Genomic DNA, 23,596 nt, shown 5'->3' on the forward strand with positions numbered 1-23,596 from the left:
TTGGAAGAACAAAGCCCTAGTTCTTAATTGAACTTTAAGGTCGATGCTTGTAGGGTGAAACAAGCATTTTTTAGGCATCTTTAAATTCACCCTTGTGACTCCTACATAATTTACATGTATATCTCAAATAGGTTGTCTTTCTTTGATGATTTTCCCACTTTGGACATCGCTAGCGTCCCTGGCCACCCTAATCATGTCACAGGAAGGATGGTACGTGGGGTGCCCGTGTTTGATGGTGATCCACTCTCCGCAATTGACCATGTAGAAAGATTTAATGCACATGCTTCAAAAGAGAAAGTGGTTCACCAGGATGTCCTTATGTTGTTCATGGGATCCCTCGGTGGTCATAACTCATGGTTGCATGATCATGAACCTGAGAGCATCTCATCTATTGAGGAGTTCGTTGATGGCTTTCTTAGACACTTTCAAGTATACCCTGCATTAAGCATCCAAGAGGAAGCCTTCATCGAGGCCATCAAGACATTGAGAATCTAAGTAACGAGCAAGAAGACGAGTCATCGTTGGGTTCGCACAATGAAAAAGATGATTCTAACAACATGTGTGTAGGAAAGAATGAGTCTATGAAAAGTGGAGTTGAGACTAACCTTACCCTTCTCAAGGATAGTACTCCTAATGATCTCCTTTTGGGAACCTTGAGGAAGGTTATCCCATTAGCCCCTTGGAAGATGACATTGGAAATTATTTCCATATTGAAAAGGAACAATGGGAAATTGTTGGTCATCAATTTGACTGTGCTCCCATTTATGAAACTGACAAGGAGGACGAGGTTGAGAGTGGTCCTCCCTTTCTCTCGGGCATTGATTATGATGACATATCCATCGATAGCCTTGGGAAGGAGAATTATCATTTCCCCTTGCATGAAAGGGAGCAATTGGAGATTATTGATTTTGCTTTTTGGGAAGACCCTATCTTTTATACCAACAATGATAGGATTGATAAGCCCCTTGCTCATACCTACCTTCCTTATGATTCTAGGAGTATATTCATATCACTTGAGCCCCTAGAGTTGGATTTTCCAAAAAAGGATCCCATTGCGACTTCACCTTTCCCTTTGTCATTTTCTATTGTTCATCATCTTGAGTCTTCATCAAGTGATTCCCTTACCCCTTGTCATATGATCCCAAGTGACTGTGAGCCCTTTCTCCCTTCCAAGCAATGTTTTACAACTCGGACTCGGACTCGGACTCGGCCGAGGATCGACTCCGACTCGGTAATGACTCGGCCGGCTCGATTTCAATGACTCGGTCGTTGTAAAAAATACATTAAATATTTATTTTTTTTATAAAAAAACATAATTTTAAATATTTTAAACATAATTTTAAAGATTTTCATTCAAGTTTCCAAACACACAACATTATAATATACATGGAAGACAACATATGATCAAAGTAAGCTCATGAACCAATCCATTATATCAAAATGGTACGGTGGTACCCAATGGCAATAGTAAATACATAGTCAACTGTAGTCTGTCATACATGATCAAAGACTCAAGAGTCAAAACAAAATACAAATAACCAAGGAGGCTAGTAGCTACTGCCAGAGGAGCCAAGATCATCTCGACCAATCTCTGGATCATCATCATCAGAGTCAGACAAGGGGCCCCATGGCTCCTCCTCATCATCATCGTCTCCAACTGCAACTGTAGAAGTGGTGCCAGTACCACTAGGCTGTGCAGCAGATGCAAGCTGAGATAGAGTACAAATGCGGCTGCGCTTCTGTCGTGGCTGAGCAGAGGAAGGCGAAGCACCTACAACTGGAGTCCTACTAGCTGGCTGTGAGACTGAGGCTGGTGGATCGGGATCTGCATTCAACTGAACAGGCTGCAGTGCATGTTCAACACCAAGTTGATCAATCTCAAGATCCTCATCAGGATCAAACTCTGGTAGACGACTCTCCACTACCCAATCTGATGTTGGATCAATGTCTTCCAACACAATGGGATCTGAATCAGGTCTTTTGTTCAGCAATTGGTTCCGTCTGAGCCGAAGGTTGTATTGGACAAAAACTAGATCATTCAACCGTTTTTGCTCCAAACGGTTTCTCTTCTTTGTGTGAATCCTCTCAAAGACAGACCAATTGCGCTCACACCCAGATGCACTGCAAGTTTGACTCAAAATACGAATTGCAAACCTTTGCAATTCAGGGCACTGGCCACCAAAGGCCTCCCACCATTGTGCTGCAAAAAACATAGGAGTGTAATGAATTATGAGTTAGATGAAGGCTGAAGCTCAACAAAATTACAAATTATATCTAACTTTCAAATTATAAATGATTTAACAAACTTTAATAAAAAAAGTAAAACCATTAAGAAATTGAAAATTGAAATTTTTGTTTACCTGGCTCATCTGCTTCTCTTGCAATCTTTGCTAGGTTCTTCCCAAAGGTACCTGTTGCATTGCTGAAGGATGTGACCTGCTGATGTATCAGCAGCTGATCAGACTCCGATGGGACCATGCGCTCAATGCAATCAACCAGTCCATCTCTGACCTCCCCCCTCAAAGCTCCTGACTCCTTAGCTTTATAATGATACCGTGGGTTCAAAAAATACCCAGCTGCATGTATAGGGCGATGGAGTTGATTGTTCCATCTTTCATCAATGATTGCCCAAATGGGCCCATACTTTGCCACTCTATCCTTGTATGCTGTCTTTATTTGCTCCTTTGCTTGATCCATAGCCTCATAAATGAAGCCCATAGCCAACCTTTCCCCATCCACCAACCGCAACACCTTAACTAGTGGCTCAGCAAGCTTCACAATCTCTGCTGCCTTTCTCCAAAAAGTTTCATCATGGACTTTCCTTTTCAATTCTCTGCCTTCTGGTTTGTTAGACCAACTGCTTTGATTCCAATCATCACTGGAAAACATCTTTTGCAAGTTTCTATGTTGGGAAAGCATAGATTGCAATGTCAAAAAATGTGTAGCAAATCTAGTGATGGCAGGCCTAATAATATCCTTGCCTCCAGTGTGTTTCCTCATGAGACTCAAAACCAGTGTATGATTGTAGATAAATTTTGTTATGCTTTTGGCATTATCTACAGTGTTTCTGACCCAATCTAATTTTCCAATATCCTCAAGCATGAGGTCTATGCAATGTGCAGCGCATGGGGTCCAAAAGATGGTCTTGTGTTTTTCCTCTAACCGTCTACCAGCAAGAACATAGTTAGAGGCATTGTCTGTGATGATTTGAACAACATTAGCCACCCCCACATCCTCAATAACCTCATCCAATAGCTGAAACAACAAGTGGCCATCTTTTACCTTATCAGATGCATCAACTGATTTTAAAAGCATGGTTCCCTGTGGGCAGAAGACAAGAAAGTTTATGATGGTACGGTTTCTTTGATCAGTCCATCCATCTGACATGATGGTACACCCTGTTCTTGCCCATGATTCCTTGAAATCTTGCAAATACTCATTAATTGATTTAATTTCTTTCTGCAAACGAAACCCCCTTAGCTCTTGCATAGTAGGGCCTTTGAAGCCTTTTCCAGCAGCATGTATGGCCTCAAACATAGGCTCATAATATGGTGAACGAGCAGCATTAAAGGGGATATCAGCATCATACCACCATCTAGCTATGTAGTCACAAGCAATCTCCCTCAATTCTTTCTTCCAATGGTCATCTAAAGTGGGCTGAGCAAGACCTTTACTAATACTAACTTCAGGACCATGTGCATCTGATGGAGAGGAGCCTGAGTGAGTGAAAAAACTTTTGATAGTCCCATCACCCTTCATTCTACCCTTTCCCTTATCTTGAACAGAAGCAAAAGAGGGAGGAACATAACGGAAAGGGTTTGATGCATCAGTTTGAGGGATAGAGGAAGAACCCTCAAACTCATAGTGGGGGTTGGCAGCCATCATTCTTTGTATCTCCCTCTTCCTCCCAATTTCAGCCTGTATCTCTTTTTGCCTAGTCTTTTCTTCTTTAAATTTTTCAAAGCTTTCCAACAAATTCTTTCTAATCTCCCCAATTTGATCAGAGGGAAATGGAGTAATATTGCCTTTAATCCCTGCCAAGTGTTGTTTCAGCCTATGAATCCCCCCAGGACCTGACTTAATTTTCCTATGGCAAAACTTGCAACACATCTCACTATCAACCATTTCAACATATGCCCAAGCAGGATCTTTTGCTCTAGGTGCCATTTTTTGACTAGGAAAACAATCTGAAAATGAAAAAAAAAAAAAAAAATTGATTCAATGTTCATTTATTTGACTAAAAACACTCTCCAAGCTATCTTGATATGCACCTAAAATTTACTAAGTAAAAACAGATTTATAGAGGTGGAAAAAAATACCTCCAGGCACAAACTGCCTCCTCAAGCTTGCTCCAAGAATCAGCTCCTCAATGCTGCTCCAAATGGCTGCCCAAGAAGCTCCTCACTCCAGCTACAATGCTCCTCCAAGACTCCTCACTGCTGCTCCAAAACAAGCTCAAGAACTGCTCACTAACTCTCAAAGAAGACTCTCACTCAAATGCATAAGACTGCTGTGAGTGAAATGAGAGCATTTGGCTGTCTTAAATAGAGTTTGGGAGGGGGAAATGGACCCCAAAAGCATTTAACAATATTCCATTACCCTTTGGAATCCACAAACCCTACTTAACTTTACCAAATATCAGCAAAAAAATGAATTTTTTTTATAAAAACCGCTGCCCAGCCGTCCTTTCCATGACTCGGCCGAGTCAATACGGACCCGGCCGGGTTGACCGAGTCATAGCTGACTCGGTCAGCCGAGCCGGGTCATGGGCCGGGTCATTGAGCTGGCTATTGAAACGGTCTGAAACGGCCGTTTCGGTTTCAACTCGGCCGTTTCGTAAAACAGTGCTTCCAAGTATAGTGTCAAGGAAGAACCCCTCATTGATTATACTTTACCTCCTTGAACACACCCTCAAGGTTTTGATCACTCCATGACCTTCCCTCTCCAATGTGACCATCACCTTGAGCAACCTATTTGTTGCAATCCTTTCCCTCACCCTTCGTTCCCTTCTCATCACAACCTTGGGGCAACTACAAAGCACAATATTATGAATTATGATTATGATAAGAAGTTCTTAAGGATAATCATTCATTCCACCATTGTGTACATAGAGGGAAGGCTCCGCATTTCTAGATTGACTCGTGTTCCTTCTCTTAGGGATTCCTCTTACCTCACATGGAAACTATGTTTTCCCACCCCCCACCCACATCATCCTCCATGTGATTGGTTTTGCAATCACTTGGCATTTGTTGCATGAGTGATCAAATAGGCAGGCATATTTACATTAATTGGATGATATGTTGGTTGCACTAGCTCTATGATTACACTTAACATTAACTTTGTCATATGCATGTTAGGGTACAATGCATTGCATGCTGATTTCCTCATTAGAACTAACATCATATGATATTCCTCATGATAGATTAGATGCATTTAGATTAAATTTGCATATATTTACTTTCTTGTTGATTTTACGGCTTCACATTAAGCATGGATAATCATAAGACACCATAGAAACATGTTGCTCTGAGGGTTCAATCTTTGATATGTGCAGGGAACAGGTCCAGTGTAACCAAGAGATTGTTGGTGTTCTAATGACCTCCTGTTCGAGTAGCTTTGCCCACTTTTCTGAGAGATCATGTCCTAGTTGGAGCTAGATGTTACCCACTACTTTGTGGTTGATATCCCTAGGAGAAAAAAATTCTCCATGATGGTCCTCAGCAGGCAACCAATAGCGCCTTGCAGCCACCAACTAGCTCGTTGTGCCACTTCTCCGCCACCTTGACCTTGCTAAACCATGCCCAAATCCTTGAAGAAAGATGCCTTCTGAGATGGAATTTTTAAAAGTTCAAGCATTGGGACGAGACATCTTAATGCTATTAATCCAAGCAGCCCAATCTACCTTTAATCCTGATTTGTACCTTTCAGAAGCAAGTTGTTTATTTTGATTTAAATCTTTACTTTTCGTCTGATAGGTGTATCACTTACTTTTAGCAATTTCTAAAATTTGCTCTTGAGATGGTTTTTTACCGTATGCTTGAGTGATGGGATCCTTATCTTCACTCAATTTTTTTATGGCAAATGATGAAGAAATCATATTAGCACACAAACTTTCTTTAGGAGCATCTTTTCTTGTATTATTTACTTGTCGATTTGCTCCTTCCTCTAAAATTCTTCTAGCGAAGGCACATGTACTTTCCTCATGGAAGCTTTCACAAGGTCTGCAGAAAGGGATAGGTCTGTCAACCATATTAGCAGACTCAAGCGGTGTGGGAGGCCTTTTCTCAGTATGAGGATTTTCTTTTGGCCAAAGATTGTTACTTTTAGGTTGCATCTTTTGTATTTGAATCATTCTAGCTTGTATATCACTCATTTGTCTGGCATGTTCTATCTTCATTTCCATGATTACTCGCGTTAATTCTTTAACTAAATTTGGCTCTTCGCTTTCATTTCCTTTCCTTTAGATTTAACAGGACCTCTATTAAACCCTAGGACCTATGACTTACCTAAAACTTTTCTATCCTTTTCCAATTCTTCAGTTGTACTTTGGGCAGTGGCTAAGGTAATAGGCTTGGCACGTCTAATTTCATATTGAGTGTCACTGTTAAAAGCTTCGAGATATTGTTCCAAAACTATCTTGTCATGAGGCCTATAATCTAGAGTCATATCTTTTAGAAGGTCGTTAAATCTTTGGTTAAATTCTTCCACCGTTTCATTCTCTCTTTTCTTTATATTATTCAATTCTTTAACCAAGTACTTTCCTTCCCTCTTATCCCCATATTTATCTTTAAACACATCAGTGAGGGTTCTTAAGGAGTCAAAGGCATTGTTTGTTTTATCATGAAACCAGTTAAGAGCATTATCTTCCAATGATAAAACAAACAACTTCATCCTGACATCTTCATGGTTGTAGGCAGTGGAATGAGCATATTTCTAGATGAAGGAGTTGAACTTTTTTATATGAGCCTCAGCGTTGATGGCATTATTTCCTTCAAAGATTAGTAGTTTGCTCATAGTGGACTCATTTGGCAGATCATGCGGATATCCTTGGATGTTGGTGAAGTTGCAAGATCTGTAAAAATCACCCATGATGTCTTGATTTACAGGATTAATGAAAAGAAAATGGAAATCAAGGAGAGCCTCCTGTTCAAGAAAATTTAATTGCTCTTTAGAATGTAATTTGTTTACCCAGACTCTTAGAACCTTTCCAGGATCAAGAGCGGGGTTAACCAAGCTACCAGGATTCCTTCTAGAGTAAGCTCTTGTGAATGGTTGAATAAGTGGAGTCGCCACCCAAACAAGAAACCAACCTAAATGTCTCGGTGCTAATGGTGCAGATGAACAAGATGAAAGGATTCGTGAAAAGAAGAAAGATAAGGTGATGAAAAGATGAAGAATGATGAAACGACGGCGCCAAAAAATGTTGTGTCGCTTTACAAACTAATGAATGGAAAAAAAGATTAGAAGATTATGAAGATTGATGAGAGTGTCATCAACACCAAGGTCCAATAAAAAGGTCCCCAGCAACGATGCCAAAAAATGTTGTCACTCAGATTGTACGGGCACTGTGACAACGACTAAGGGCGAGGGATATCACTCTAATCCCCGCCCACTCTGTTCTAGTTGTCTCCCAACAACAAGCTATGGTGGGTAGACCCTATGGAAATGAGATGATGAAAGACAAGTTGGGAACCAACCTATCCGGGAGACACAGTTGAGTGGCCTAGCTACTCAATTTAATTTAGCAAGACTTAAGGATTCAATTAGATTTAGAAATGAGACCAGTGCCTTATGGAGTCAAAATTCTTGCTTATTACAAATCAAGCCCAAGTAACCGAATGGACAATTGTTATTTAAATGATCAACTAACCTATATGAGATGCAAGTCCTAAAATCTAAGTGTGATAAAAGAATCTTGGTTAATTTTAAATCATATACCTAGTCTAAGTGGAACCTCCCTCTTAACTGTTTTGAGATCAATCTTTAGAGTAGGTTGTGGGATGGAAATCAATGGGAAGCAAGCAAAGGCTTGATTAACGATACCTCCCCTTGTGTTCCAAGCACCCAGTGCCTCTGGCGCTGCAGATGCTATGGCTCTGACGATTGCAAGGTCACTATGTTAACCACTAAAAAGGGTTGAACCCCTCAAATTAGACGAGAAAGGGTTGTCCTAGGAGTCTATTAACCAAGCTTATGCTTGTAGGTAAGTTATTAGTGCAAGTTAAGCCGCAATGATTATGAGATGCTCACTTAAAATACAAAGTCTTCAAGTAAAGAATACTTAGGTGCCACAAGATCGCAATTTGTTCAATGATATTTGATTAGAACAAGTTATGCCAATAAGATCACAAATGCTCTTAACCAATATTCTTCAATGATCACCCAACAATAGAATGGTTATTCCACAAATACACTTAAGAGATACAATTATGGATTAAGTGCTTCAGTGAGTGAATTTATTAAATATGAGATTATGAGATCTTTGAAAAACTCACAATGAAACCACAAGTGTTAGATACTTCCAAAATATCAATGCTAGCAAAAAGGAACAATAGAAAGTAAAACCATGAAAGCCCTTATGTAATTTATATCCCAATGTTTTCTTCATGAGCAATAAATGAATGATATGACAGCATTAAGTAATTTATGACAGCAGAGTAAATTTACTTTAGGTACCAAATTCAAGGTGCATATGCTTGCCCAATGTGAGAAAGATAACCCAACTATCAAATCAACTTTGCCAACTCAATTATTTAGATGTATTCAGCTAAGTTACCAGGATTCGGATATGGATACGGATACGGATTCGGATGCAGATGCGGGTCCACTTGATTTTTGAAAAGCTAGGATTCGGATACGGCAAGTACAATTAATATAAATATATTTTTATAATAAAATTTTGATAGTAATGTCCAAATTTATTGTGATCACTATCCATCAACAACGATAGAGTTTATATTATTATTATTATTATCCAATTTTAAAGTCACAGCCAAGCCAGACACCAAATTGGTGTATAAGATTCCTTTGTTTGTGGGACAATGGACCCACCTCCATGTAGCGATTTGACTGCTAAGTCTACGAAAGCATACATACTCTACCCCTCTAGTTTTGAACCTCTGACCCCATAGGAGGAAACGCATACTCTTAACCATCAGACCCACTCAAGCTAAATTGTGTAGATGAATTTCATGAAAAAACATACAATACTTCATAATTAAAGTAACATTAATTATTTTATAAAAATTAAATTATAAACTATGATATATTACAAAACTATTTAAATGATAAATAATAATAATTTAATACACATATTACTTTATATGAATTAAATAATAAACTTATAATATATAAAAGTTTAAAATAAAATATAATCTACAAATTTTAAAACTTGTGCATAACAAATTTGATATATTTTAAATAATTTTAATTTATAATGTATATGGACAATAAAATAACAATTATAAATTAAAATATATCAAATTGTTATATAATATATATACACAAGAAAATTACTTTATAAAATTATAACATTTTTAAACTAATATAAATAAAGTATAACATATTTAAAAAGTTTTAATTAAATTAATGTGAATAAAATATAGCATAGCGATAGAAGTATAATTAAATTAATATAAATAAAATATAACATATTTATAATTTAATTATAATATTATAACATATCTAACATATAAACACCGTGTAATTATACGTGTTATGTTATAACATTTCTAAATTAATGTCAATAACATAAAACAGATTTATAAAGTTATAATTAAATTAATGTAAATAAAATATAACATATTTATAATTAAATTGATATTATAACATATCCAAAATATAATATGAGTTCAAATGTGCGAAACTGCATATGTCCCGCAGATAAATAAAAAACCAAGTAGCAGCGTCATACTACCAAGTCTGTAGATACCAAAACCACTGATATTAATACCAATTGCATCATTTTGGCCGTCTTATTTGCTGCACGTGCACGTACTGTCTGAGCTTCCAGCGAGCAGCTATCAGGGTTAGAGTGCAATGCATTGTCTACTTATAGCAAACTGCCAGGTCAGGGCATTACCAAAAGATATTTTCACTAGTTAAAACTGTTACCAAGATATTTTCAGTCATTAAAACTAATTTCTCCCGCATCCAAGTGAATCCGGATCCGAATCTGTTTCTGATCCGGGGATCCGCAAATCCATTTCCCAAGGTGGACGGATCCGGTAACATAGGTATTCAGCCTTCTTATGATGAGATTACCACAGTTATATCAGATCTAAAATATTTATTACAGCAGTAAGAAAAGTAACAAACAGTGAGTTATTGATGCATTAACATGTGCCCAAAAATTGCAAATGATAGAGTAAATTTGCCAAATTGAAAAATTAGATTCTTAAGACATTTAAAATGTGATATTCAGAAAATATCAGATGTGATTTCACAGTTATGCAGAGATATTCCAGCAAGCTAAAAAGTTGGTTTAGGTTATCTATTCAATGCCCAACTTCCAAGTGCCCAAAAAATTAGGAAAATTTTATTATGCAATTTTTGAGGTGTTTAGACCACTTAAATGTGTTTTTAGGGCAATTATATCACTGTTGAAAAGAATTTATTACAGTTGTAGCAAAACAAAGATAACAAGAGGGTTTAGAGAGCAAGCCCCAAGCCCAAGGCCTTGTAGGTCACTTGCTCAAATTTGCCAAAATTTCTCCAATGATTTTGCCACCTGAAAACACCAACTTAGGGCCAAATTTTTTGCAAAACACACCAAGCTTCAATCCAAAAAAAAAATCACAGATAAGCAGAGGTCAATTTAAGGCTAGGAGAGGCTAGAGGAGAGGGAAGAAAGGCCTCAAGAGGCCTAGGAAACCCATGGCAGAGGGATAAAAGGCTTGAATAGGCCTACAGCGAGCCTAGAAGGTTGCCATCTAGCTCAAGGAAGGGGTCGAAAGGCCCTACAGGGCTGCGGCCTAGGGCTTGCGGCAGCCCTAGAAAGGGAGGTCGACCCCTAAATTAGGCTTGCGGCTATGCCGCTAGGCCACAAGGTGGGAGCCGAAGGGGAAGAGGAGGCAGTGGAGGCAAGATAAAGGGAGGACGGAGGGCTGAGCGAAGGGCAGAAGGGCAGGACGGAGGAGGAAAAGGCCACAACATGGCTAATGGAGGGTCGAGAAGGGGAGGCCGAGGCCCCTAGGGCTCACAGTCAGCCTCCAAGGGCCAAAAAACAATGACACAGGGCCTCCAAAGGGTGACACAGGGCCTCCAAAGGGTGACGCAGGGGGCTAGGAGGGAAATGTTGACCTATGAGAGAGAGGTTAGATCCGGGTTTGAGAGGCCCAAAACCTGAAACCCCAGTTCTGAAAAATTAATTTGCTTCATATCTGAATTTTACTGCAAATTCTTCAATGGATGCCCTGCAAAAAAAATTTAGAGGCTATATCTTACCCTCAAGAACTTAGATCTAACTCTATTTCAGCTTTTTCCTCTTGATTTCACCTGCAAAAATAAATTCACAAATGCCCAAAACCCCAATATATACAAAACTTCTCAAAACCGCAATTAGAGAAAATAATTTACAAAATTGTTATACAAAATTATTTACAAATGTACAAATATACAAGGCTTTTGAAAGATATTTTAAGAAAAAAAAAATTGAAATTTTTTTTATAAATGGCTGTGTATTTCTAAGAATTAATGCAAGCTACAGCCTTAGCGAAATTAAATACACCATATAAATATTCGGAGTCCAAACAAGGTCAACCTACGTCCACTGTTTGTGAACTGGGAACCCAAAGACTGGGGAACCTACAAACACTATATATTTTCTTCAAGAAAGCTTGTTAGACATATGGCAAATCAGGTCACCTAAGATAAACCCAAAATCTACCAATAGAATGATCTTATATCCATCTAATAAAAAACAAACTTTAAAAATATTTAAGCACAATATAGGAATGTCCGTACTCAGCACAACCCACAAATCAGTAGACAATAAACACAATGAACTACACCCCAAAGTCTTTATTATGATTCAAATAATGTTCACAGTGGGACAGTGGCATTACATCAGTTTTTCTGTGAAATTTCCTTAGCCAAACATCTGATGGTTTGAGACTCAAATGACTCTAATTTATAGATAAACCTTCCATATGTAAAAATAACGGCTAGTTGGCTTGATCTTTGTCAAAATAATCTTGGTTGTCGATAAATCTTTGATCAACTTTTAATCTCTATCGTTGAAATAATTATTTTTGAGGAATTTTCGAATTTCTCATTAAACACATTTTTTATTAGCTCAAAATTAATTATTTTGAGCTAATTTCCTCAAAAAATTGACTTTGACTTAACCACCAAAGTCCAAGGGTCCAATTTTTCTTGAAATTTCCAATATTTCCTTGGTGGGGGACCTCCAAAAATTAATTCCTTTGAGACCCACGAATTTTTCCACTTGGAAAATTTAATTTCTCTAAACATTTGATTTTGACTCTAATTAAATAAATTTCTAACTTAAGATTTTTATTTATTTTCACCAGAAAATTTAATTAATTGACACTTGAGGGCTAAGTTGCAAGAAACGTTGGAGAAGGGTCCGTTTCCGACCAGAAACGAAACAAAAACGAGGAAACTCATACTATACGGCCTGGAAACTCGTTTCTAGCCGTACTGGCCCGTTTCTCGAGGAGGAAACATGGCCAGTACGGCCGACAACTAGTTTCCAGGCCATATGGGCCCGTTTCTCGAGGAGGAAACGTGGCCAGTACGGCCGACAATGAGTTTCCAGGCCGTACGGCGGAGTTTCCTCTTTTTTATTGGGCAACTAAAATATCTTATGGATGCTTCTAGATGCCTCTCAAGTTATAAAAAAGAGGATTTTTTTGAGTGGAGCAGCCTAATGTTCAAGCCTATGGCCCTAGTGTTGATATGCAGTTCATAGTAATGTTAAATTCTTAAAGTAAAAGTGACATTCTCCTTTATTTTTCATTTTCGTCATTTTACTTAAATTTTTAACATTACCATGAAATGACTCAGGATGTTTGACAGTGGTTTCGCCCTCATTGAATTTCATATGGAGAAAGTAGAAATTTAGATCTCACTCAAAATCCAGCAAACTTATCTGTTTTTCAGGATTTCAGGATTGGGGGGATTGCAATGTTTCCATTGGATTTGTCATGTACTAGGGTATGGTACTTGTATTTAATCAAGATAACCAACCCCTCTATGCAGGGGAGACTCCCAATAATCAAGAGCACGTAGGGTACTAGGGTATGGAACTTGTATTTAATCAAGAGCACTAAGGTCATTCGACTATGTAGGAGGAGGCTCCCAATCAAGCACGAGATAAGAAATTAGAAATTTCTCATGGTTGATTTTGGATATTGATATTTTCATTATGTGATCATCCATGAGTAAATGTGATGTAAATTTAAAGACTTATAGTTTATGCATTGACAATTGGCAATTTAATCATAATGTAATAAATTAGAATGTATCATATATGCTTTATGATTGCACATTATTTCTTAAATGTCCAAATATATATAGATATATTGTGTTTCCTTGTTTCCAAAATTTGGGGGGGTCACATTTCGTATCTGTGCCCGTTTTGAAAACTCGTACCCGTTTCCCCATTTCGTGCAACTTACCATGAGGGGATTAATAATTTTTCCAACCTCTAATATTTTAGCCATGGTGTCTAAGTATGAGGGAACCATGCACTAAAATATTTTTCACATAAGATTTTTACAATTCAACTCTCCAAGGAGGAACATCCGTTCGGTATAGACCCTCAAATTACATACCCAATTCTGCGACACAATATGATCTAATAGACCAAGTGATTTGTAATAAAATAATTTAGCCAATTAGCTTAAATTATTCTCAAATCATTTTTACACAAGACTCGACTAGAACTCTAAGACTCACCTAAGACTTTGACGAAGAATTTCACCCTAGCTTTAGGGTTAAGTTGGAGGGAAAAACTCTGCGACCGTTCGTGTTTAGAAACACAAATGAATCAGTGAGATGCAAAACCTCCTAGGTTGAAACTCTGGCCAAAATAATAGGCTTACCTAGGTTGTTACATACACACACAATCTTACTAGCATCATTTACATTATAAATTTGTAGAATGGGTTTACAATGACCCAATAAACAACGCATTGATGATCCGATCTTATGAAATTTTTTGGCAAATCTGCTTCCTTGGAACTTTGACAAAAAGTGTTCAACAGTGACCACTTAGTAAAAGTTTGGAATAATATCATCTTGAAATTTCACTTTAATAAATGCAAGTGAAAGTTAAATATTCCATATTCTTCTAGTCTTAGAAATCTAAATGAAACATTCTAGAGATTCAAAAATATTAGTGAATTAGATTTGTTCTAATCTTAGCCCTACATCTCATTGTTGAGATAAGGTGTTTGCTAGGATTAAGGAGATTAGTTGCAAAGAGATGGGAAATTAGTTGCTAGGATTGAGGAGATCAGCCATCTCTCTCAAAGCATGAATAGGACAAAATGAGAGAAGTTGAAACACACATGAAAACACTTTAGAGAAGTAGAGACCAACAGAAAGAGACTACATCTAAGAGGAGAAAGCGCAGATCCAGTAAGAAAGAACCCGTAAAGCACCAAAATTGTACAGTTTAACAGAAATAGTTGCTGCCTTCTTTCTTCAGCAAAGCTATACTTCTATTTCAGCAGGTTATACTGCTGTGTTCTATATTAATTTTTTTATCGTACATCTGCTAAGTTACAGCACACTGTAGCTACTTTGTAAGAATTGATCATTGGAATGATAAGCTCATTTGAAGGGGAAAATTGTTGTACATGTCTGCTATTCATTTATTGCTCCCACTGTTCATTTTTCCAGACATGTGAATGTTGCATGTTCAAAAATATTCATTTCTGTGATTAAATAAGTTCAGAGCCAATTTATTTAATTAAGAGAAACATAGGACAACAGTCATCTAGCTCATTTGGAAAATGTGACAATGAAGTGCATCGAATGTTGTGATTCATGAACCAAGGCAGAGTTTCTGTTATGTTCCTGTCTAAAAGCGTGATACAGCCCAAAATATCTATATTTAATTGGTACAGATCATGTTCAAATGCAACTTCTTGTAATTTCTAGTCACATTGACCTACTATTTTGGTCATTTGTGAAGAAGTTGATTAATTATTACTGGCCCATTGTGATGAGGCTTGAGGGGTAGGCGTTTCCCTGGCATGGGTACCCCAAATGATCATTGATGGGAGTGTCTCCATATGTCTCCGCCCTTGCCAAGTCACAAGTTCCTGCTAGCATTGGCTTGCAGGTTCTGATACTAGCTACACACAAAAAAAAATTAATTAACCAAAAAAAAAAATTGTTACCTTATCTTTATCTTGGTATCAGTCACGTTTTACCAACAGGCATGTTCAAAATATGAAGAGATAAATTTTATGCTTATGTTTCCTGAAGAGAAATTCAACAAATGGTGTCCAAGGAAACCAATACATAATCACCACTAAGATATTCTTGTAATGAAAGGAAAAACACAGTACATAAGAAATTATCTGGTGGTTTACCTTGAGCAACATCCCAGATTGTAAATGATGAATCTTCACGTGATGCTGAGGCCAACAATGTGATTCTCATTAAGAACAAAACAATACTTCCACCGTTTTTACCATTCTAAATCAAGAAACAAGCCAACAATATGACACTAAATTCCATCACAATAATAGAAGCGATTTTAAAAAATTATCTAAAGCAGATTTCAAAACCTCATCAACATAGAACAAAATGAAACACTAGAAGGTCAAATGGGAAAACTCTTTGTGAGTAGCAGATGAACCGTAAGAAGCTATAATGGCTACGTTATTTAACTGAACTGATATTCATGAAATAACTATGTTTTAAAGGATATCTCCCCGTAGGACTCCAAGATAGTGCCGTCACTGCTTTGCCACCAGGAATTTGGAGAAAATCAACTAATGTCCATCGCACACTACTTCCCCGTGTAGAAGTGCCCAGGAAAGAAGCAACCCCTGACCTCACAGGTGCTACACTTCCTGGGTATGATGCAGACCAAATGCAGATCCCACCCCTATCAGAACATATTCTGAGATTTATAAGATATCATGAAATTGGAAAACTTTCAACTTAAGAAACATAAACCTGTACTCACCATCAATGATCGGGTTTTAACTTTTAAGTCACAAGTAAACAAGAATGCGGCCATTATCACTTCACTAGTTTAAGTTGGTCTAGTCCATACCTGCAAGCAACAGACAGTGTTGTGCCACCATTTGGGCGCCATTCAAGAGCCTCAATGCCCCTTTGAGATTCACTAACTAATAAAGACGACTCACGCCACTCTGGTCAAAAAAGACAAAACAAGGATCAAATATTTGCAATTAGAAAATAATGAACAAGACTCCAGAGCATGACAATATGCTAGATGTCAAAAACATGCAGATTTTCTTCTGAAGATGGTACAAGGAAAACAAATGAATAAAAATTTCACATGATCAGATCAACTGAAAGCAACTAAAATTCTGACAGATTTATGTGTTTACCTGGATCTTGAAAATCATGTACAGTAACTTGATTTGATCCCGATATAAATGCTAGAATATGCTTATGCCTATGCCAACTGATTCCTTGAAGAAGCTCAACCTTCTTTAGTACTTTTGTCTGCGGAAATAGACACCAAAGATAGAATGAAGTGTATATGAGAGCAAACCACTGCCATTCAGTTGACCACACAGTAAGGCTAGGTGCTACTTCTGCTCTAATGAACCCTATGTGGAACTCTAATAATTATGCAGTCAAACATTTTTTAAATTTTATGGACCATGGTTGTTCTTTCAGGGTTAGGAGTCAAATAATCTAAAATAATGACTCTAATGATTGATCCATAGAAGAAGAATCCCACCCAAAACTGTGTCACTTGAGCACATAAAGTGGTGAAAATGAAGTGGGTTCATTTCCCCTGGAAAAAGATCTCTTGGCCAATCAGTAAAATACTAAGTTGCACGAAGCGCCGAAACGTTTCGGAGTTTCCAAAACGGATACATTTAGAAACGTCACCTCCCAAAAATAGAAACGTCAGAAAAAACGTCGACTGAAATGTCAGATATATATATATATATATATATATATATATATATAGGTGAATAACACATTATCTTGCAAGGAAAAAGGGAATAAGACCCATAGATGACATTTAGAAGGAAAACCAAGTCTATATTAACTCTCATAGATTATTACAAGATGGTCAACTTTTGGTTCAGTTTCGGCCAAGTTTTGGAGTTTTGACCGAGTTTCCAAGTTTCGGGTATGGGTATGGCCCGAAACGCCAGGTTCCTAGAAGTTTCGTGCAACATAGGTAAAATACCAATACATACATAGGAAGCACACATACCAAGCAAAAAGGAAGCAGAGGCTCCTTTCATACAGTTTCATTTGAAAATAGATAATGCCCAACAAGTGATCTTTGTTAAAGATCAAACTTATTCTAATATAACTTCCCTGATTCCCAAATGGAAGTGAGACTGAGGCTTTCACATTTCACACCCTAAAAAAACCTAGAGAAAATATTCTCTACAGTTTAAATAAAGATCAAATCAATGATTTGTACCATGAAATAGAAAATGGTAAACCATACAGCAATACACTATTCTAACAAGCATTCATCAACAGTTCAGCATGTTACTACTTCTCAATTGATCATCCAGACCAAGTTTTGGGCCCATCCTTTGCATCCCGAAACCATTTTTAGACATGTCTCTTTTCTTCAGAGTCTGGATTTTAGTAGACAACACCCAGTATGGATCAGAACCCCTACCTAGCTCTTTGTTCTTCGGAGACCAATGCCTTCATAGGCCCCCATGGTCAATGGCCATTTCTCTTAATCGACTCCCCCTTAACCAGTACTAACTAGATTCTACAGGTCACCTCCTACCATCTAAACAAGATATGAACTTGGTGATTAGTGAAGATATATACAAACAGTAAACCCAAGTCACTTGGATTGCACCCTGTGAGGGTCTTAGTCCCAAGATGGCTTTTCACTCCAAGCACTCTCTGCAACTGAGAGACAGCCTTATTATCAAACCTCCATATATACACAAACACTAGATGCACGGCCTATGGATTCCCATTGATTAGTTCTATGTAGACTCCCAGCGACTTCTGGTTGACATTGAGCTCCATGTCCCATGCTCTGATAAGACTTGCTAGCTTTCCCACTTACAGGAGATGGAGACAGACATGCATCTCATTTTTATATTTCCTATCTCATTTTTTTTATTCAAGTTGTTCCCTCTCCACATTCTTTCATTATCCTAACTAAAGATGCCTAGCTCTCTTCATAAGGTACATTTCCAGATATATATTGCTGTCTCTATATGGACCTCCCTGACTAGAGACCATTAGGAGGATCACCTCTTTCTTTCTTTGTTGACAAATATAGCTCCTGTGGGAACTTCCTGGACAGATTAAGTGTGAAAATAATACCAACTGTAGACTGAAGCATCAAGAAGCATGTTCAGATTAGGTGTGAAAATAATACCATCTTGTACTTTCACTTAAATAAATAATGGTATAAGTCAAATTTTCTATATTCTTCTAATCCTATAAATATAAATGAAATATTCTAGAGATTCCAGAATATTAGTGTATTAAATTTGTTCTAATCTTAGCCATACAACTCATTGTTGACATAAGGTGACTGCTAGGTTTAAGAAGATTAGTTGCTAAGATATGAAATTAGTTGCTAGGATTGAGGAGATTAGTTCTCTCTTAAATTATAAATAAGACAAGATGGGGTAAGTTGAAACACATGTGAGGAGACTTGAGAGAGCGACAAAGACCAAGTGTAAGGCCCCTGGGCTTGAGCACACCCAAAACATGCCCAAGTGACAAAAGTGGGGAGGTATGACAAGTTGGGTGACTTACAATTGTGCAAGGACGCTGCAGTAAAACAACCGCGGGCATCGCACAACCAAGAGTGCGCGCGGTAGATAAATGCGACGACAGGTTCGGTGGAATGAGGGCTCATGCAGAACAACATAGTGTGCACAATGGTAGAGGTCAGTTGGCAAGGGCATTCGCACAAAGGCAAACTGCCCAAACAGAATGAAGGCATGGGCATTGGCATATTGTGCAAAGCACGGAGTGGGTGTGCAATGGAACAGCTGACATGAAGACGAGGATGACAGACGTTCCGCCTAGCATAGTGTGCGCACAAGGGAATGAAGGTGAGATCGGCTTAACAACTTTGTGAGGTTGGCTCGGTGGAGAGACATGCCACTTGACAAAGGGGTGGTTGCATATAAAAGAACGAAGATGAGTGGGTGGAAGGAGCATCAACTTAGCCAAGCAAGTCAATCCAAGAGGAAAGACGAATCGCAGGAAAGGAGAATAAGTAAAGGGAAATTGTAGAAGGGGACGAAGCCAAGTGAGGTGCGCTTGGGCGCCGAAGTAGTTCAAAAGTTGATTTCTGGGGTTTTTGGTGTGCAAGCCACATGGTTGCACAAATTTCGTTTGGTTTGGATTTTGGGTTCAAGATAAAGGTGCGATCCAAGCTACGCACGGATTTGGTTCTGGGTTTTGGCTAAGTTTCATTGAAGTGTTCTGGCACCGAACTAAAGGTTCAGCCCAACTGTTGTACATTGTGAAAAAACGAAGCTTAGCTACCTTGCAACAGCAAGCTGTTTGGAGCTTGGTCCAAGGCAATTCTTGTATATTAGAACTTTTGAAGTAAAGAAGTAAAATGGGAATTTGCTTGGGAGTTCCCCCTCCCACATATTACTATTGCACTTGTAGTATTGTTGTATGCTGCGACGTCTTTTAATTGAAGTTGTTCATGTTATTGTAACCGAACTGTACATATGATAGCTAAGTAATGTGAATACATATGAAGTAAATGAACTTGAAGAGAATGAAAAATAGACTAAGTGCTGAAAGAAACTGTTGAAGGGATATTGTGTTGAAGTTGTCTGAAAACTTATTCCGCAAGATGATAGCAGCTTTGCTAAAAGACACATAGGCTAGAGGTGTAGTCTAGAAGCGAGTAGTTGTGTGCCTTGCAATGAAAACTTGCCAGTGTCACACGCTCTCGGTGGTTGGAAATGTGCAGTCACCGTGGGGTTGTGACACCAAGAAAGGGAGGAGAGTGCATCTGAGAGGAGAAAGTACAGATTCACTGTAGCAAACAGAAAGAGAGAATGTGTACAGCACCAACATCGTACAGTTATGCAACAATAGTCCCTTCTTTCTTCAACAAAGCCACATTTCTATTGCAGCAGGTTATACTTCTTTCTTCTGTAGTATTTTTTTTACCATACAGTTGCTAAGCCATAGTAGACTGTGGAGGTACCTCATAAGCTTTGATCATTGGAATAATAGCTTATTTGAAGGAGGCAATCATTGCGCAAGTGTGTTATTCCTTTACTACTTCTGTTGTTCATTTTTTCGTCTGTATGTTTGATTGTTGCATGTTCAAAAATATTCATTTCTGTGATTGAATAGTTTCATATTTAATTTATTTAATTAATCAAAACATAGGACAACAGTCATCTAGGGTTTACAAATATCCATCCTTGTTGTCACATCTACCCATCACAACAAATGACAGGCAAAGGTTAACCTCAAATACCAAATCAATGGCCTTGAGGGCACATTGATGAGAGAACCATTCTCCTCCAACCTTCACGAGACATATGAGAAACTCACATACCAGACACCAAGACAAAAACCACTAGACCAAGAAACAATTCAACTTTAGGAGATCATAGACTCGAACTCTCCAAACAAAGCACTGATCTATAGGTTTTGTTTCCCTTCAAGCAACTTCCTCAAAGAGACACTCATATGGGTATGATCTGTTGCTACTTTGATGAGAGTCCTGCTCATCACCTTGGACGTGTTTCTCCAGCCCATCAATTACATACATGTTCTCATCAGTTTAAATGTATTCAATGGTATATCAGTCCTTGGGCCCTACACTCTCAATCTTGAATGATGCTTCATGATGCTTCAATCTACAGTTGGCATGGTATTCATTGTATGGTTTCCTTACTTAGAAGTGACGTTAAGGTTTTGACTAGTTTGTGAAGTGTGCTTAGCATTAGAAAAATGCTTTATCTCTCATAACTAAAAGTAAAGATATTACCTTGTTACTATATCTAACCATGTTGAGACATCATTACTTCTAGATAACTGTGCCTTAATCTAGGCCACTAGGTACTACTAGGAAGTCAAAGTGGTAGTGTAGTCACTTCACCTCCATAATTAACAAGCTCCATCAATTTCACTTGCATTTTCATCTCATCAATAAAAAAAAATCAATATCCTCTAACTTATGGTTAACTTATTAAATGTCATCAAAAGGGTCAGAAGGAAAAAAGAAAGAAAACAATGGAAACCCTAACTAAATCAAGCCAAAATAAAAGGCTAAGGAGGTGAAGAGCAAAACAAATAAAGAAAAAAATTATCCTACCTTGGACAATCATCCAGCCAGCATCCCTACATTTGCTCATTATATGATGATATGCATGTTCCTCTACCATCTGCATCAGTCAGACCCCTGTCACCATCTAGCATTCCTTTTCAAGAAAGGTGGGTCACCATTCGGTAGGTACTTTAACCATTTTGCAATCATGTTCTTTTACTTAATTTTTTGAGCATTCTAACTTGGATTAAGGGTTGATTTGGGGAGGCATCGGATGTGCTCTAGCCATGAAAATTGGTGGAGAGGCTAAAGCACATGAGATCTCCAAGGCCCAGAAATGGTTTGGACGGATTGTACCCGGTTTGGAAGATATTAAAATAATTAATATTTTTAATGGAGTTCATAAGTCTAAACTCAGGAAAATTAAAATATTAATGGGTATTAATATAAAACTGGGTTAGAAGGTTCCAAAAGTCATGGATCAAGCCAAATCTAAACTTAGCAGTTGATTAGAGATTTAATCTCGGCCGTTGAAGGACCAACGAGAAAAGTATAAGAGGAGGCTTCAAGGTCAGTTGGAGGATACACCAGAGTGATCAGTAATTCATTTTGCTAGAGCGGGGTTGCTAAGCAAAGTTGAATCTGTGATCAGCAGCGAGGGGTAGTGAGTACGAGGCAGAGAGGCAGGGACAATATTGGGAGACTAGCACAGAAGCAGAGATAGCAAGAGCAACAGTCAGTCCAGGCTACAAAGAGCCCAAAGAGACTGCGTCATCCACGCAGAGGGCAGAGGGAGTGATGCAGAGGCTCCCAAAAGTTGCGCAGTGCCTCAGAGGACTGACGCAGAGGATCCTAGGGCTGACGCAGTTGCCAAAAGGACCAGCGTTGAGCTTCAATTGTGTTGGTGAGGGTTTCATGGGACAAGGTTTCTAAATACTTGTTTTTGGATATAGAGGTATTGTTGTCGTGTATTTTTCTTTGTCGGGTGAGCCGGTTTAGGCACCCAGTTGTAATCAGATAAACTGCATAATAATATAACCCTTTGAATAGATACACCGATTTTCCTGCATTGGGTTTTTCCGGGGACATTGGTCCAAAATAACGGTGTCACTTGTGTGCTTGTTTTCTTTCTGTTGATGATTTGTAGATGTTGATATTATACTTGTGTTTATTTTCAGTGTTTACATGGTAAATAGCTTGTTAAGTAATTAAACAAGTAGGAGAAATAAACCAGATAGTACAGAAGCCCCAAAGGTTAGCTCAATTAGTCGAATCCCCGTTGTTAAAGTATCTCACCGATCGGGAGGTCACAGGGTCAATTCTCCTCGACGCCCTTGGGGTTAGGATCAACTAGTAGGCTGCAGGGCTTGATCCCCTTCGAGGTTGATCAGCTCAGTTCTTTCCTATGGGAAAAAAAACCAGATAGTACAGGAAGAATTTCTAACGGGTTAGACTTAGAAATTCCAATATAGTATCAGAGCGTGGTTGCAGATCACAGGAGAGTTGAAGGCATCAACTAAGTAAAGCATTTGCAGCAGAATTAGATGTCCCAAGTGACAGTAGTTGATACTTGCAGAAGCAACAGAGGAAGGGTTGACACAGAGGAACTGCATCATCCGTCCAGGCCAGAGAGAGGTCAGCGCAGAGGCTGAGGAGGCCAGAGAGAGGCTCACGCAGAGCCACGCAGAGACCAGAAGGGTTGATGTAGTGGTTGAGGGAGCTATTTTTGTTGTAGTCAGGATTACGCAGAGCCTAGAGGTTCAGTGCTTCAATTGCTAGGGCGAAGGACGTTGTGGGCAGTTTGCGAGAGCGAAGCTGGTGGGGTACTATGGTCAGAACAATACCTAATAGGCCAAGACCAAGGTAGAGGGAGTTGCTGCCGAGGCAGATTTCTAGCCAAGGAATCCGGATCAGTTTTGCAGTTGCACAGACGATTGGAGAGGGGCAATTTGTCAGTTGGCAGAAGGATTTATAGGAGGGAAATCAGGACTCAGAGGGAGTCAAAAAGAGAACTTCCAGATGGGTAGTAGAGAGACTCAACAGGATTCGAACTAAGAATTTCTAGACGGGAAGTAGAGAGACTCGGCAGGAGTTGAACGAGAACTTCCAAGCAGGAAGTAGAGAGACTCGAAGGAGTCGACAGAGAAGGGCAGA

At 38.6% G+C, this 23,596-nt stretch overlaps 2 protein-coding genes across 2 annotated transcripts in view; both read right to left on the reverse strand.

Annotated features, from left to right (window-relative positions):
- The window catches only part of LOC149169708 (Transducin/WD40 repeat-like superfamily protein), a 233,819-nt gene that overhangs the window by 142,904 nt on the left and 67,319 nt on the right, over positions 1 to 23,596 (reverse strand). Inside the window, exons 4-7 of the mRNA XM_089428776.1 lie at positions 16,563 to 16,680; positions 16,262 to 16,361; positions 15,909 to 16,090; positions 15,570 to 15,626 (exon numbers count right to left, since the gene is read on the reverse strand). Of these exons, the coding sequence (XP_089284902.1) occupies positions 15,570 to 15,626; positions 15,909 to 16,090; positions 16,262 to 16,361; positions 16,563 to 16,680 (457 nt within the window). The remainder of the gene's footprint in view (positions 1 to 15,569; positions 15,627 to 15,908; positions 16,091 to 16,261; positions 16,362 to 16,562; positions 16,681 to 23,596) is intronic.
- Positions 1,423 to 3,150, reverse strand: LOC149169709 (uncharacterized). Its single transcript, XM_089427152.1, has 2 exons — positions 2,361 to 3,150; positions 1,423 to 2,200 (listed from the first exon to the last, which is right to left on the reverse strand). Exons 1-2 carry the CDS (start codon positions 3,100 to 3,102, stop codon positions 1,548 to 1,550), a joined length of 1,395 nt encoding a protein of 464 aa, XP_089283278.1. The 5' UTR covers positions 3,103 to 3,150; the 3' UTR covers positions 1,423 to 1,547.

This window comes from Pinus tabuliformis, chromosome 4_2, assembly GCF_031772625.1.
Source record: "Pinus tabuliformis cultivar Carrire ecotype Pingquan chromosome 4_2, CPIR1, whole genome shotgun sequence".
Classification (NCBI taxonomy): Eukaryota; Viridiplantae; Streptophyta; class Pinopsida; order Pinales; family Pinaceae; genus Pinus; species Pinus tabuliformis.

What these genes read in the sequence shown, in the direction of transcription:
- LOC149169709 (XM_089427152.1), bottom strand. Translation starts at nt 3,102, where the DNA reads ATGCTTGAGGATATTGGAAAATTAGATTGGGTCAGAAACACTGTAGAT. An exon ending in AAGAGAAGCAGATGAGCCAG is followed by an intron (nt 2,201 to 2,360) that starts GTAAACAAAAAT and finishes TGTTTTTTGCAG; the next exon opens with CACAATGGTGGGAGGCCTTT.